General features: G+C 46.8%; 3 protein-coding genes across 3 annotated transcripts; all 3 read left to right on the top strand.

Annotated features, from left to right (window-relative positions):
- Positions 1 to 7,189: 7,189 nt before the first annotated feature.
- On the top strand, positions 7,190 to 8,666 carry EI90DRAFT_3015899 (uncharacterized protein; the record flags this gene model as incomplete). Its single annotated transcript, XM_039056936.1, has 5 exons — positions 7,190 to 7,471; positions 7,630 to 7,677; positions 7,698 to 8,068; positions 8,151 to 8,230; positions 8,359 to 8,666. 5 exons carry the CDS (start codon positions 7,190 to 7,192, stop codon positions 8,664 to 8,666), a joined length of 1,089 nt encoding a protein of 362 aa, XP_038916731.1.
- A 3,657-nt stretch (positions 8,667 to 12,323) lies between these two features.
- On the top strand, positions 12,324 to 13,452 carry EI90DRAFT_3015898 (uncharacterized protein; the record flags this gene model as incomplete). Its single annotated transcript, XM_039056935.1, has 5 exons — positions 12,324 to 12,375; positions 12,552 to 12,660; positions 12,793 to 13,043; positions 13,231 to 13,321; positions 13,368 to 13,452. The coding sequence occupies 5 exons, from the start codon at positions 12,324 to 12,326 to the stop codon at positions 13,450 to 13,452; spliced, it is 588 nt and encodes a 195-aa protein (XP_038916730.1).
- A 483-nt stretch (positions 13,453 to 13,935) lies between these two features.
- On the top strand, positions 13,936 to 16,386 carry EI90DRAFT_3122717 (uncharacterized protein; the record flags this gene model as incomplete). The annotated part of the gene is made up of 8 exons (XM_039063539.1): positions 13,936 to 14,446; positions 14,500 to 14,725; positions 14,801 to 14,945; positions 15,009 to 15,085; positions 15,153 to 15,404; positions 15,457 to 15,782; positions 15,851 to 16,184; positions 16,245 to 16,386. The coding sequence occupies 8 exons, from the start codon at positions 13,936 to 13,938 to the stop codon at positions 16,384 to 16,386; spliced, it is 2,013 nt and encodes a 670-aa protein (XP_038916729.1).

Raw genomic sequence — 16,386 nt, 5'->3', positions numbered from 1 at the left:
TGGACGCAGGATGATTTCTACTACTCTAATGCTCGTGATGTTGGCCCTAGATGGACCAAGCAGAATACCCTAGTCCTGCCAACCGTCGTTGATTTGCCGATCAATTCGAAATCAAGGCTGGCGGGAAACTCATTAGAGTGACAGCGTAGTGACTGTAATGGAAAGGAAGACGCTTGCGTCGCAGTGAGCGGATGTACAGGATTGTTCATTATCCCTGCGTGCTATTTCGATGGCCAAGTTACAAACACTGTCGCACAAGCTGTCATATCTGACCATTTTCAGCTCCATTGAGTGGTGCCACCCTCATCAGTATAAAGTCTTTGCTTGCAAGGTCACTTCCCAGGTCATAATTCGTGGGAATTCTGACACTTTTTGATCACATGCCCCAACACACAATTCGGTCATCTCTCCGGCCGCTGCAACTACTGCAGCTAAGGTGAGAAATACTGTTGAAATCTTGGTTTTCTTGTGCACTGTGGCCAACTCACAATGTGATGTTGAGCTAGCAGCGCTATATTTCCTTTCTTGGTATTCCTGCTACCAAAGTCAGTGTGCCATTGAGGTGACTGGTTATAAAAGCAGTGGACAATTTTTCACTTTTGTCTCCCTCAGTTCAACAACGATTGACTGAGGTGAGACTGCGCTTTTACCACATGTTTGTCTTGTCACTCATGTATCCTCATGTGCCCTAGCATAAAATGCTAGGTAATTAGTTCAATCTATTAGTTCAACAACAATTGACTGAGCATAAAATGCTAACATCCTAATAAATACAAGCCGACCTTGTTGGTCCATAAAAAGAAATCAGGGAAGCAAAAACCAAATCCCCTGAAAAAATAAATCACTGCAGCCTCTATGACTTCATAACATTAGCTTGAGTCATCCTTGTGAGGCTTACAATTACCTTGCTTGTGGCCTAGCAGTGTTCATATAATCTGCAAGCAAGGTCACGGTTGTGCACAGTGGGAAGTAACCCCAGCAGATGGTGTAGGATTGCCCCGGTACCAGCCCTGCTAGGTAGCCCCATTACCATTTGACAGGGCCAACCATCAGATTTCAAGTGCCAGGACCTCCTATCAGATATGCACAGTCTGACAGGGCCATCCTGATGGGGTACCCCAGAAATACTGACAGGGTGCCCTGGAAGTTATTGATAGGTAACCCTGCCTGTTTTAATAGTAAATCATAATATATTCATTTGGTATATAGTAATACACACATACACTGGCACTTGTCATTGCAAGTGTTGGAGAAAATAATGCCCCAAGGCTATACTGAGGGTGCAGGGAAAACCTCATGCTAAACCTCATGCTTGAACACACCTTTGCAGGGATAACCCCTTGGGGTCTGTGGGGCTGGCGTAGGTCCCAAGAGCAAGTCAGTTTCAAAGATAGGATGACAATAATCAGTGGGGCAAATATGGCAGGTAGATTGCAAAGCAAATGATGAGGTGAATGGTGGGGTGAACGGTGGGGAACACATAGTTTGCTCATCCATGAAACCTGACCCGTGGGGTTCCAGCATTCTTTGTACCTCACCAATGGGAGTTTGCCTTTTAGCTGTGGAGGAAGCTATTGTCTTCCAATTCCAGTCACTGTTGGGAAGTTTGATTGTTTCCTGGAGTAGAAAGTTAGCAAGGAAATGGGAAGGGGAGGAAAGTTAAGAGTGTAGTAGTAGGCACACTTTGTGGTTAGGCACCAGTGCAGGCTCTGCAACAGCGCATTGGGCAATGCCATGATAACACATCTTGTCAGAGACCAGATTGAGACGAAGGAATGTCTCCATGGTGGAGGGCTTCAGCCTCAGCGACTTATGCCAGGAGCGCTGTGCCAAGTAACACATCCATGCCCTAACTTACTAACTGGCAACCAGAACTAAAAGGGGGTAAACTCTAGTCGATTTTATTACTGAGGTGTAACCTATGTACAAGTTGAGTATATATAGTTACAACGAGGGCTGGCCTGTAAATGGTGGGGCTGAGCAGAGTGGAGCTAACGGAGTTACACATTAGCCGATTGAATATTACCGACCAGTTGGGTTGAGGGGTTAGCGGAATGGCAGGCGATAACCCAGAAACAGAAAGGAGGGATAGGCCCGAAGGAGGGCTTGCAGGGCAAGCAAGTGAATTGCCCAGCAGAGGCGGGAGTGCACTAGCGGACATTGGAGCTGTCTGGAAACCTTTGGGGCTCCGTACTTGGGGAGGTGTAGGTAATATATTGAAAAGAGGGGGTGGTGACCATCAAAGAGAAGCAGAGGTGGTTGCGGAATACGGGAGCTCTGAGGTTAGTGTGGAAGGAGCGGAGGTAGTCCAGGGAGTTCGGAGGTAGTGGAAGTCGATGGCTGAGTATGGATATGACACATCTGGTCTGCATCCTTCCATGTCAGTTGGCCCAAAATCTTGGCATCAATGAGTGAAGAACACATCAAAACGCGTGGGAATGCATCCAATTGTACAAGCCTGACTATTGGAATGGAAGCGTGCACAGTGCAACAGAGCATGGGCCCACAGTGTCAGACTCAAGAATTGAAGAGACAAAATAGCAGACACAGATATGGCTCCCACCAAAGGGTGCAATGCAGGCTTGATCGCCAAGATCAGATGAGCTGATTGCACAAGATTGCTCAACCTGGATTGGCAATAGTTGTTGATGAGCGACACTTGACCTTGGAGCTGGACTATAAGCGGGAAGCGCAGTCTCAGCTAATATGCATGAAGAACTAATATATTACCTATAAGCGGGAAGCTAAAGGTAATGTACATATTGTAAGTTACAATAGTAAAGGAAATAGTAATAAAGGAATGTAACTAACCTCAGTCTCAGCTAATATGCGTGAAGAACTGAGGGAAAAGGAAATGAATTCAAATGAATGAATATATCCGTGGCCTGGCACGGGTTAGTCCGAAATAATATAAAAGAGGTGTTGTGACTAAGTAGTCACGCTACCGCAGGAATGTGGTTGTACGAAAACCCATCCGGCCTCCCATAGCACACGGTTCCTCCAACAATAGTAAGCATTGAAGCACATATTAGGATGCAGAAAACAGAGGGCCAGCCAAGAAAAACATGGCTGCGCATATTACGGATATCCAGCATTGATTGGATGAGTGTGGGGGGAACACAGAGATAAGAGAGATGACAGGTGAGACGAAGTTCCAAAAGTAAATGGCAACTCCCGAACCGATAAGGATGAGGAAAGGAACCCAAAACCGACATTAGCACCCCGCGCTTCCACTCTTCTCAATGGTCTCCTTGCTCCCAACAATCACATGCATATGGTAGCCCTGGTACTCCACTTGACTGAGCAGCATTTCGAAGGTATTTTAATGTGATGGTAAAACCCAGTACAATCTGATGGGGAACTTCCCACACCTGGATGGACTTGAAAAGGGAGGACATGGAACTCAGTGATGATGAGAATAGGGAGTTTCACAGTTGGCTAAACTGAGTCTAAACTGGATTCTAAATTGCATCTAAACTGGCCCAAATTTTGGCTCATGTGAGACCTCAGTTTAGAGCAACTTTAGCTCCAGTTCAGAACTTTGCAACAGGGCGTTCACGGTGCTCTGGTCTGAAGTGCATCAAAAGTGCCTTGGTCCCAGCTCCCCTAAGTCCATTACCACACTGTATTATGTAACACTCTAAGTCACACAAGTGCTGTGTCCTTTGCATGTGTGTTACCGCAATTTGATCCAATTGTCCATAGCCCTCTTCCTCCACCTTTGTTTCCATCCATGTCTCACCTTGTACATATGTCACGATGCCTGTCTCCCTGCTTGCAGCAACTCTCAAAATGAATAATGAGTGACATTACAACCTATGATTATGTAGCTACAATACATGAACATAACACAGGCTGGTTGGGATTATGGAGAACTGAGGGAGAGGCATGGATGTGGTATGAACGTGTCTGTGCTCTGTCATGAGGCCAAAGTGTCAGTGACATGGTAATTGCGTGAAAGAGAATAAGGAGAAAGAGACAAGCCACATACTCCATGTCCCTAGCAGCCTATGCTATGATGGTTCCCATTGAAGTCCAAGACCATGTTGGAGTCAGTGACAGTGGAGACAGTGGAGATGAGATGATGGTGATGGTTGATGAAAGTGGACAGGTGATCTGGGATGAAGAACTGTATAGTAGACACACTCTCAGGGTCCGCAGATTTATCAGCAGTAAGCCCGAGTTTAGATGCAGTTTAGAAAGTTGACTTTAGGCCAATTGGGGCTCTTGAGCCCCAAGTCAAAGTGGCCGGTTTAGATGCAGTTTAGGTCCAGTTTTGTCACTCACGTGCCACTTTAGAAATTTCACTTCGGATCTAGTTTAGCCCACTTTAGTCAACCATGAAACTCCCTAATGAGGGACTAGAGTGCTTGTGCTTCGCGCTTCGCTTGACTCTGCACAGCCCTTGTTTCCTTTCGCCCGTCCCAGCATGAATCTACTTCTATTTTTTTTCGGTTTGTTTCGCAAATATACTTAGGCTATAAAAATATGTGTTTAATTGGAATGCAGACATCCGACAAACACAATCCAATTTTTCCAGTCATTTGGAGTCTGGAATTATCTAAAGGCAAAGCAAAAAAGAAGGTGGTATGGCGACAAATCACAGTGGAACCAGCATACACCTTCACGGACCACCGTGCACAAGGACAGACAATGGAATAGTCAGACATGGGAACATCACCAAGCATGTTGACACCTTTTTGCGTGCAAGAGGAAGAAAAGGCATATGATTAAACCGAGACTTTAAGCTAGTGGGAGCGGAAATGGTGGAAGGAAAGTAAAGGGACAGAAGGGACAGGCAAGATGACGTAAAAGAAAGCATGTAAAGAAAAGGAAACAACCCAAAAGGGAAGATAATGACAAATTTTCAGTGTCACCAATTGCGTAATATCGGGAGTGGTTAGTGACTCTGTGTGCAGAGTAATTGGAATCCTCTATGTTACAAAAATGGGGCCGGAAGCACCCATTTTCGTCCGTTCTGGCGCAGGAATAGGGAAGGGGGTTGGACATAATGGTTTACAGGTGGTTTCACAGATGGTTTGACATGTGGTGTAACAGAAGTTAGCACAGCGGGTTTTTGGTTAATTGTTGATTGGTTAAACTTAATTAATGGCACGTGCCATACAAATCACCTGACAGTGGCTGTGTGCAAGGCCCAGAAGAGGCTAGAATGGGAAATTCCCATTTCTATAACACTCTAAGTACGCACATCTGGCGCAATTGAACCCGTTGAATGCTAAATCGCTTTCCATCCGTGGCTGTCCAGCTGGAACTCAAATGGTCATGGGCCACTGGACTTGAGCGCGAAAAAAAAAAGAAAGAAAGGAAAACACAAAAACGAAAACAAACCAACGGCACGTGCGATTCCCATGCTGGGCTTTGACAGCCGACAGCAAGTGGACGCCCCGTTCGTGCCTCGGTCGGATGTCGTGCTCGACGGTGCTGGTGCATCGACTTCAGGCATGGCTCGTCGGTTCGGGCCTCAACATCGATGGAGGCGGTTGCAGTTTGGCGGTTTTTGCGAGTGGTCCAACGCACCATGCTCGACGCCCACAGGCCAGCGTCACACGTCTCAGCGAGCTGCCTTGTGTCCTGCCAGCGTAGACATGGATTTCGACCATACTTCAGGCCAAGACAAAAGCCGTCCCCATTGCGGGCAAGTGCTTCGCCCCCCCCCCCTCTCCCCATACACGGATCCCGAACTGGTGCATTTGACCCTCTTCTTACCTTATCGCCTCTGCCGACGTTCTGATGTTCTGATGTCTACTCATTCAGACTTGACTCATGTGCGGTGAAATTTCTCGATATCGGCAGCGTTCATCGCTCGCCTCTCTGCTCGCTTCGACACAGCCTGCCCAATTCCCCCTTCATTGTCGCTTCCACCGGCCAATATCGTTGTGATGAAATCGCCACATGTCAGCAGTGTTCATCTCGCCTCTTTTCTTGCTCCACACACCAGCCTCCATCCCATCATTTTGGCTCCATGCACCTTCGGTGGCTCTCACCACCTGCCCATCCTGGCACACCTCGCTTCCAACACCCTCATTTTTGCGAGCTCCTCCCAACATCGTCATTTCTGCCAGCGGTCCCAGTCTTTTTTTTCTCATGTACAATATTAATATTCAACACTCCCTAAATACAATCGAAACAAAAGTCAACGTGAGTTTGAGAAGAAAAAGAAATGGAATGAAAAATTTTTTCAGTGAACCTCGTTGTGTATGTGTAAGAGCGATCACGAGGACTGGGTGCGTAAATTCGAGGGAAATATTGTATGAATGGTATTCAATGATCCCAATTCCGTGAGCCTGTTATTTGTAAAAGAAATAATTAATATGTGCGTTGTACATTACGGTGCGAATATTCAATAATATCAATTCAGTGAACCCTAGTTGTCTCAATTGTGGGACGTTGATGGCAGAAAACTTTGGCTTGCTTACCTGGCGAGAGAGAGTGGTTGATTTTTGGCTGGAAGACAGCGGCCTAGGTGGTGTGATCCTATCTCTGTCGAAGTCAGCCCCAAATATGCCACATTCAAGCCTATGGACAGTGTGCAAGAATAAACTCAATACAATAGCTGGACGGGGGCACGACTATTTGAGTGTAAGAAATTCATGTCAATTTTTGGCTGCCTGATAATTTACAGGAGGATGCAAGGTAGGAATATCTATCCTACATAATCAGTCCGCAAGGAATTGCATGGCCCCATTGTCCTCAATAGAAGTGATAAGTACATATAAGTATTGTATAAGTGGATTATAAGCATCAATAGAAGGCCGATAGAAGGAGGATTTAATAATACATTCAAACGAATCAATGGTGGATTATTTGGGGGGAAAAAGAAAAGGTGGAAAGAACTATCGGACATTGCCGGGTTTGTCGCTCAACAACTCTCTGCCATGTGGCTGTCGTGCTATGGTCTCATCGTCTTGCATGCCCCAGCAACCATGCAGCTCTGGGCTTGAGGAATCAGTCGTATCACCCTGAACCATTTTCTCTCCACTTCACGATGTCCGTCACACCTTCCTTGCTTCCCTAGTCTCGTGAGCGAATTTCAGTCAGATCGAGCATCTCCAAACAAAGCCTGGGCCAAGCTTTCTGGGTTGCCAGCACAAGAACTCACGCGCTGTGAAATGTCTTCGGCTATGCACTCCAATGGAGACTGTGGGTTGGCCACGATATTTGGGTCGCCATGACCAACCTCCATCCAATTCCCACTGTCCTGTTATGGGAGTGTCTGGCATTGTATCGAGCGGGCGCTGTCTTAGCCCTCCAACATGAAACATATTTGCAGATATGCTCAAAATGGAAGGGACTTCTCGCGCAGGGCATCCACAGTGCACACGGTCCTAACGGGATACCCGGAGAGGCCGACATGATTGCCGCTTGTTTTGTCGCTGTTGTCCAAGCAGAGGGGGCATCACTCCGTCCCAACCTTATCGACTTCTCCACACATGTAGCTGGCCCTTACCCTGTGAGTCACTGATGAATGTTTTGGGGATATTGATGTTATAGCCAAGTCTGTGCTAACCCCTATCCCCAACTCTTTTCACCTCGTTCATAGTTCATCCCCATGTCTGAGACCCCTCTCATCTTATTCGGCCCGCTTGAACAATATACCCCCACTGCAAGGAGCAGAAAATCGCTCGCCAAGGCCACAAAATAATACCCTCATTAAATGTAAGTGTTTGTGTGTTAAGTTACATTTGACACCCATTGAGAAAGCCCACCAGTTCAACGAATCCAATTCTGAAGATGCTTACGTGTGTTTTCATCGACGAGATGTCAAGTCAGTCCGTAAGACCCATCGGATGGATACAACACCTGCCGAAAAGGTCTCATGGCTACGGCAGGAGCTTATCAAGGCAAAAGATCTCGCTAACTTAACCGTTTTGCGTGAGGTCAAGAAGTTGGAGCTCAATAAGGATGCGCATAGCGTTCTCGAAGCGAGGATCAGGTTTATCGAATTGAAGAGGAAGCATCCACAGTTCTCATTGAGGACAGATGACCAACTACTCATGGACCCTGAACGCGTGTTGGCCAAGCGGCTGAAGATGATGTTGGAGCAGAAGTAAGTCAACAAGGATGGAACTGAGGGTATTTAATTTGCTAACATGAAAAAGTGCCATGTCGCTGAAAATACCGTGACAAAGTAAGGATCCTACAGACTTAAATTCGCCCTATCTGGCCCTTGAAGAGCAAGTGCATCCACATGAGTGGTGCATCTACATGAGTATGCCGAGTCATTCGCTAAGGAGATCGAGCGCCAATGTGAAGAACTCAGGCTGGGAGGATTATTTAGATGTCAGAGTCAAGATTCACATATTAATTGTCTTCTTTCTGATTGTCTGCCTATTTTAGCTCCTGATGAGTTTACCCATCTCAGCTCACTTTTTTCACGCTCTTTCCTTCGCTGTATCACCATCAAAGCCCTCGGTAGAGCACACAGGACGTTCACCATTCTCGATCCGAATACGTACAGGGCGAGGCAGGCCATCATTCATCGATCGTTGCCCGTTCCACGGAAGAAGAAGAGGAGATCCTCAGAATACCCCACCCCAGTTCCGCAATTATTTTCATCAACTCTCTCATCTGAGGGTGGACTTTGGTCCCACTCACCGAAAGAGTTGACCGTTCATATCAAGTCAGATGAGGGCGATGAAGGATGAGTATGTGCGGAAGATCAATGAGCAGTGGAGGTTCGACGATGATGTGGTAGTGATGGAAGAGGAGCAATGGGTATTGATTGATGACTTTGACGCTCAGTACGGTGTTTATTTGCATGCATAGGTCTTCGGGACTCATCTGCCATGATAGGTATATTCCCTTGCGTCTTTCTCTATTTGGGGAATCGGAACTCATTGGGTTATCGGTGAACAAAGGCCACATCCGCAACGCTGAACTGTATGCCAACGCTAAACAGGAGTCTGGTCAACGGGCACTTATGGCAGCGTGGCACCAGACAACATCAGCTTCATCGCAACCCCAAACCTCTGCAGGCCCAGCGCCTCCACAACCTACTCCGTCATACAATCCCTCCCCTCATTTATCCCCAACTTCCATGCGTCCACCCACTCCCTCCGTTTCACCCATAGATCTTAACTCGGGTCTTACGCAAACTCTCCTACATGTCCGCCTTCTCAGATCATGCAGTAGTCCCCCGTGGTCGTGCCTCAAATCACTGGCATGCCATTCCACAGCACATTACCGTTGTAGGAGAAATAACGGCCACACTATGGAAACCCATTATGGAAATATGCCAGATAAATCACAAAAACCTCATACGACAAGTAGATATGAGAACATAGAAGGACCTGAATTTTAACGAATTTTACGAATTTTTACGAATTATTATGACTATACACGATAAATCGAAAGAAAGAAAAATAACAAAAATACTTCAAGCTTACCATCAACGAGACGGAATTCTCGGGGGAATTTATAGCAAATATTAAACCAAGAATTAGGACAATCGACCAAGATTTGACTATAAAAATAATCAGAGAACCTCCACGGAAACTACTTTCCCACGTCCGCACACGTAGCAAGGATGGAAGTACCACGGAACAAAGATTCCTCAGGAACTAATGCAAAAGTCAAAGTCGTGTTTATAATAGGAAATGTAGATGTCACCCAAACGGAACCAATGAGAGTAATTACAGGGGAAACTACCCATAAACGACGGAGATATGACTAAAACTCCTGCAAAACGAGGACAATGTCTAAAAAGCAAGCGCGAAGATTAACTAGTAACGACCGAGACAAGCTTGATAGCCCATTAGAAAGGAAAGGATCTACTCTTGATCCTCCCAAATTTCCATAATAAAAGGATCATGCGTTAATGAGAAATCCAATAACGGGAATAGCGACATCAAAAGTCCGAGCTCAGGGACAAGACGATGATTGCGTAGGATCCATAATTAAAACATACAACGAAATTTACACGGAAATTATGAGAAATAGGAAACTACAGTTATGCAAATTCTCAGCCCAAACGGTCCAGCCGTTGTGAAGTTATACCCATGACGGGAATATAGGAATCCGCATCATGTGTAATGACACGTGAGGGTGGCGATGCGCAGGGAACCGGCCGTCGGAACCGAGATCCGCACTTCGGCAGATCGCGAAGACCAATTTCCGTCCAAATAAGGAAGAGCCCGGTCAAAACAAAGCACGAAAAGTGCAAAACAACCTTAGATCATGAGGGAAAAATCTGAAATAAATCACAGAAGCCCATATGAAAGAAATAAACACCCGCGCATATCATAAATCCCGAACAACTAAACGAAAACGGCTCCCGCATACGAACAACTATGGGAACGACGCACGTGATTACCGAATGTGTGTGCGAAACTTTGCTAACTCAACAAATACAGGGAAATAGGACACAACCTTAGTACCATTGGAAAGGTGGGAATAAATGAAAATTTATGATACCAAGAACGTGAGAAAACATCCAGAAATGAATGAGATACAAGGACATGAAGTTAGAAACCTGAAAACACGTGGGAAGACAGCTTCAAGAGGTCTAGAGCCCTAAATAAAATACATAAAAATATGATATCTTCGAGGACGACCTACTATAACAACGAACAATACATATGGAGGATTAGGATGTGATAATACAAAGGGGAATCAGGGAATATGAACGAAATTCACGAAAACTACTAAACTACGACGGACCATGGTGGGAATTTTAGGGAACGATGTTCTAATGAAGTAGAGAGCTATAACACATTCGTTTGAGTAATTCTTGATTACTAGCAACTTTTTCTTTTAGTTTTAAACCTGAATAATTCACTCATTTATCATTTCAGTCTCATTTTAACTAAATGTCACTAAATAAAATTGGAATAAATCAGCTGAAGGTCTCAGCACAGTCGCACGCATAGTAATGCGAGGTTTGAATTCAGTATGACCGAGTCATAGCGAACTTAATGGGAAATATGGGGAATTTGAAATAGGGAACTGCGGCAAATGCGGCGCAGACAAATTCTAATTAACCATTAAAATAGCTTAGGCGAGGAAGGACAATAAGGATTCCAGGCGCAGTCTGACCGCAGTAGAGCCGCAGTTCAGCGCAGCAAAGCGCAGTGGAACTATAGCGTGAAAATTTCACTTTTTATTCAGTTTGAGAAAAATACACTGTAAATAAATCCTGTAAATAGAAGGTAGAGTGTGAAAAAGGAAGGCGACCCAAGGAGTATAAAAGGGAGACCCTTTCTGCGACTTTTCGCCCCCCTTAGAGAAGTAAGAAAATAGAGTATTATTTTTCTCAAGCATTTCTGGTTGTCACTCCAGTGCGAAAAAGTGATATACAGTTAAGATTGCCACTGTAGTAAAAGGCAGCAAATAAGGAGAGAAATATTAAGTAGATATTTCAACAGGAGAGCTGGTTAACACTCCAGATTTCAAAGTGTATACACAAAACAGTTATTTTGCTACTGTTAAAACAAGCGATAAAATAAAGACAAAAAATAAAACGAACTCAAGGGACACTCCAGACACCATCCAAATTCATTAACTGAATAGAATCTTTGAAACTTCACCAAGTAGAAGATTAAATTCAAGTTTAAATCCAAATTAAACAACGCTACACAGAATTACACCTAGACAAATTAATAAATTTCAATAAAGAAACAGCTCCGCAGGGCTCGGTTTATCTGTAAGTCAATTCCCAGGAACTTTAAAACTAACCCATAAAAATAGAATTAGCCAAAACACTCGGATTGGTACTATATTTACAATAAACAACACTAGTACACTTCCCCATCCTAACTAAAGAACCAGGGAACAGCTTGGTGGTGGTCTCGTTTGAACCTCCCAACTGACCTTCCTTCGTTCTCTCCTTCACCGTTCAACTATACGCCGGGCCCCCAAGGTGTGCCGCAATATCCCATCCCAAATGGAACATCCCAACCATCTCAGCCATCTCAGATATCCGTGGTGCAACAGTATTACCGCAGCACCAAGTATTACGGTGTACCTCGCAACAGCATGATGATGATGCCACCACCTCAAGCTTATCATGGCCTCCATATGGCGAACAATGCTGCGAATGGGGCGCCACCAGTGATGAACATGTCCACCATGGGCATGCTGTTGGAGTTGCCTCCTGCGAGACAATAGCCACGTCATAGCAGTGGTCAGGCAGATATAAATGGCAACACTCCAAACGGTAATCCAGTAGGTTCTCCTGTCATGCAGCATCACGTCAACTTGCCAAATCTTGGCTCACCCATACATATGAACGGGGAGTATGAACCCTCATCCATCCCTGCAACAGTTGCCATAACATCAACCCTCGCTGCTGATGGACGTACACCATGGGACGCCTCAAATTCTTTATCGCGCCACCGCTCCTCCTCGTTCTGCCCTGTCAGTATCTGACATCGCGATGTTTCAATAACATCGCCAGCCACAATCACCTCACTTCGCAATGCCGAGCCCTGCCCACCAGCATCAGTGTTTCATTCTCATCAGCATCTAACCCTGGGGTAGCAGCGACGGCGACATCACACAGACGTCTCTCATCCATCACCTGCTCATTCGAGACAGCATGGCCCTCATCCCGACTTTCGTCATCATGCTGAAAATGCATTCACAAACAACTTTACGTCTTTCTCTCAATTCTCCACACACGTCCCCGAGCTGGATCAACAGGTTCGTTATCGAAGCCTTCCAGGAAACTCAACACCTCTGCTTCAGCACTCTCCCATTCTAACTCACTCACACCACCATCAACTCCTTCAACACCCACTTGTTCATCACCTCAATCTCCCTCATCTCAACAAGCTGCTTCGAAGCCGTTCAAATCGGTGATGGGTATGAGCCCAGGGATGCCTTCGAATACCGTTTCGAGTGCGATGATGACGACGACGTTAGCGAATACATTGAAGAATACCCATATCAAGAGTGGGAATACAATGCCTGTCACTTCAAGGGCCGCCACACCGTTGGGGTCGGCCACTTCATCGCCTCGTTCACACTCTCATCATGGACACCCATTACCTTCCACATCAATTTCTTCTTCTTCCCATTCACCTGTTAGCCCTCAGCTCGCCATGAATACATCTTTCTCTTCACCCACATCCTCCACCTCATCAACTCCCAATTCCACACTACTCTCAAAGTCACCCACTCCTATCTCCACCCACACCCACCCTACAACTAACTCAACTTCGATGACAGCGTCATCACCATCATCATTAACAATGATGTCGCCGTGTCCAGCACCCGTAATGGGTTCCGTACCACCAGCAAAGATGGGACAGTCACCGCAAACAAAACATTACTTGCCGAAGCAGCAGACGCCTCCACAACTGTATGTTCAGGCTCAACCTCAGTATGTTACTAATGTGTACCACCAGGGTGGAGTGCAAGTTGCGTGTCAATGTATGGACAGAGGATCGGTGGACTCGCGATGACGACGACATCAAATTGAGCTCAAGTTGAGTGGATGCAAACGAACCATTAATGAAGCCGAAAAAAGTACCATACTTCCGAAAAAAAATTTGGTGTTGCACATCATACATCTGTGCATCTGTTCCGGGGGCGCGGGGGAGCACCCTGTGCTGGTATGGCATATCATAAAAAACACAAAGGTGCTTGCAATCACTGTCCGTTTGCCCCATTATCTTATCAATGGGGATGAGGGCAATCGAGATTACTCTCCAACTTGCCATCCGCTATTGATTGACCTGCAGCGGTGGGCAGTATCCAAAATTGTATGAGTATTGTATCTGATGTCCTTGCCGACTTTGTAAATATAGTTAGATAATTCAATCTGCAGTGGAAGACTCGGAATGGGGGGAGAGCCATAGGGTGTTGAGGAAGACCGCGCATCCTACTTTCTGCGCACAGACGCTTGATGCTTGTGACCCGGTACCGAGAACAGTTGGGCATTCAGTTTGTTTCTTGCTGCCTTCTCCCCTCGCTATGCCGAAAGCTAAATCTGCATGCCCAGCTACAGCAAAGGCAACAAAACTTCGGAAGAAGCTGATTCCTTATGCTCAGCCGGAGTCAGGCCCAAGTACAGCTAGCGCATACATCCAGGCTCACCTTCGGTCGGCCTCTACCATTCGTAATTACAACTCCGCAATTAATGGAGCTCGAACCTGGCTCAAACTTAAGTGCATTAAGTACACAAGCCTGACTGAGGACCGAGTTGATGAGTCGGAGCTGGGTCTGTTCCGACACAAGGATGCGTGCATAGCCTTTGAGAAACCTGTTGAGGTCACAGCACATCTGCTAGCAAAATATATTATGTTCCGGGTTGCAGAAGAAGACAGGTCGGTCTCCGTTGTGGACACCTTGCGCTCTGCCTTCAAGTGGCACTTCCGTAACCTGTCAGTGTTCGCTTCCGTGAGCAGTTTTTCTGGAATCCCACATCTGTCGCTTGTTATAGAGGATTTGAAGGCCCTTGGTATCCATGACCCGACCCTCAGGAGTGCAGGGGCAACCCATGCGACTCCCAGCTGATTATTGACCTTGTTAAGTCAGTGAAGAACCACCGCGCATCTGAGGGCACAGTCCGGAATCATGCAAGGGCCATATGGATCAACGACATAAAGGCAATGCAGAGCATCACAGCTGCTTACTGCTCTCCGAGCCTTATCGTGGATGCGCTGAATCCAGAAATCCCCGATGATTTCTTTACTCTCAAACAGCGTGATGACATCCGTTCACACCTCATGCTTTGTGCCCTAACCTCATTGGGCTGGACGCTGTGGACAAGGCATCTTCACCCTGTGCTTATGGCTCGCTAGTCGGCACTGACTACTACTTGTATTTCTAAATCTAGAAATGAAGAACTCACGTCCATCCTCATCCGGCACCTTGACTGGGACATGAGGAGACTGCTCACAATCTTCGACACCTCCACGTCACTTTGGTCAACCGAAAGGGTTGGCAGAAACGGAATCAGGATGGCGAGCAAGGTAGCCAAGGTAATCCATCCCAAGTATCGGGTCGCTGCATTGCCGTACTAAGATCAGGTTTCAGGGAGCCAGTACAACATCTATCCACTCTATGGCCATGATACGTTTTCCCATCACCATGATCCTCACACGATCCCGCAGCTGGACACGTACGTTCATGTGATGCACTGGATTCAATTCCTCTCCACTCGGTATTGCGGCCAAACACCTTTAAAGGCTCACTATCCCCTCTTCCCCTCATGCTCGCCCCGTTCTCACGATATCCGCTGGGATACCACTCTTTCCACCACTGCCGTCAACGATCTCTTGGCGTCCTATGGAAAGCAAGCGCATCTGGAGACTGACCGGCTCACATCCCACTGCTTCAGACATGGTGGACTCCAATACTGGTTCATTCTCGCACCAGTCTTCAGACAGTGGCCGCTTAATCACTGCCAGTGGTGGGGGGGTTGGGCTCCAGGAGAAAGTGTAGGCCGCTGTCCCTGGTTTTGGTTTTATGCACTCACATCTCCATTTTTAGGCGTCAACCCTCCTCAAGTACGCTACTGACATGCTGGCAGATGTTGAGCATAACTACAGTGATGCCCTTGCACCAGTCCACATTGACTACTCCGAATCTCAGAACGGGCGGGTCGCGCCTCAATCCCATGACCGCGGAGGAGACCCGTTCTCAATTCAGTCACCTTGGCACGCGCATAGGCTATGTCGAGTCTCAGCTCCGAAGGCTTGATCAGATCGAAGCTGGATTCAATACCATTCAAGCATCTCTAGATGAACTCAAGTACTATGCAATAGGGATGCTCGTCCCTCACTATCACCCACTCACCACCCGGCACCGCTCTCCAGGTGAGCCCATTCCATATGGAATTGGTAGGCGGTTTGGTTTGGTACGCTTACAACTTTGATTCAAACAGTAACAGTAACGCCAGTGCCCCGAACGTTCCCATTCCCACCTCCTCACATCATACCTCCTCATCCAGCCCCGCGTCCACTTAACCCACACCCTCCCAGTCTCAGGCAACCTCAGGAACGTCGTGACGACAGTCGGCCAGCTCCAGGGGCTGGCCACATCACCATCCCACACGTCTCCACACTCGAAGATGCGATAAAGCAGTGGCTATGTGGGGATGGAAATGAGCTTAAAGTCCCTCTGAAGAAGTGGGAGAAGGGATGGTATACTGGCCGATACTCGGGCGTGCACGGGACGAAATACAACAACCGCCGACAGGTTGGCCAGAAATACGACGAGTTTGTGTAGGCTATTCTGGTCACTGGGCACTTGCTGATGTCGCTTTCCTGACCGTGTAGGATGGGCGAAGCGAAGTTCCTCAGGCACTACGGACTCAAGATGACCGACAATTTCGGTATGGCCCTCAAGGCGATCACGGAGGAAGGGAAGAGGGACGGGTTCATTCAGAGTCGTAACGGCAAAAAATCACACCGAGCATGA

The sequence above is a fragment of the Cantharellus anzutake genome (assembly GCF_015039405.1).
Source record: "Cantharellus anzutake strain C23 chromosome Unknown EI90scaffold_20, whole genome shotgun sequence".
NCBI classification, from domain to species: domain Eukaryota; kingdom Fungi; phylum Basidiomycota; class Agaricomycetes; order Cantharellales; family Hydnaceae; genus Cantharellus; species Cantharellus anzutake.
This window is presented reverse-complemented; position numbering and strand designations above follow the sequence as displayed.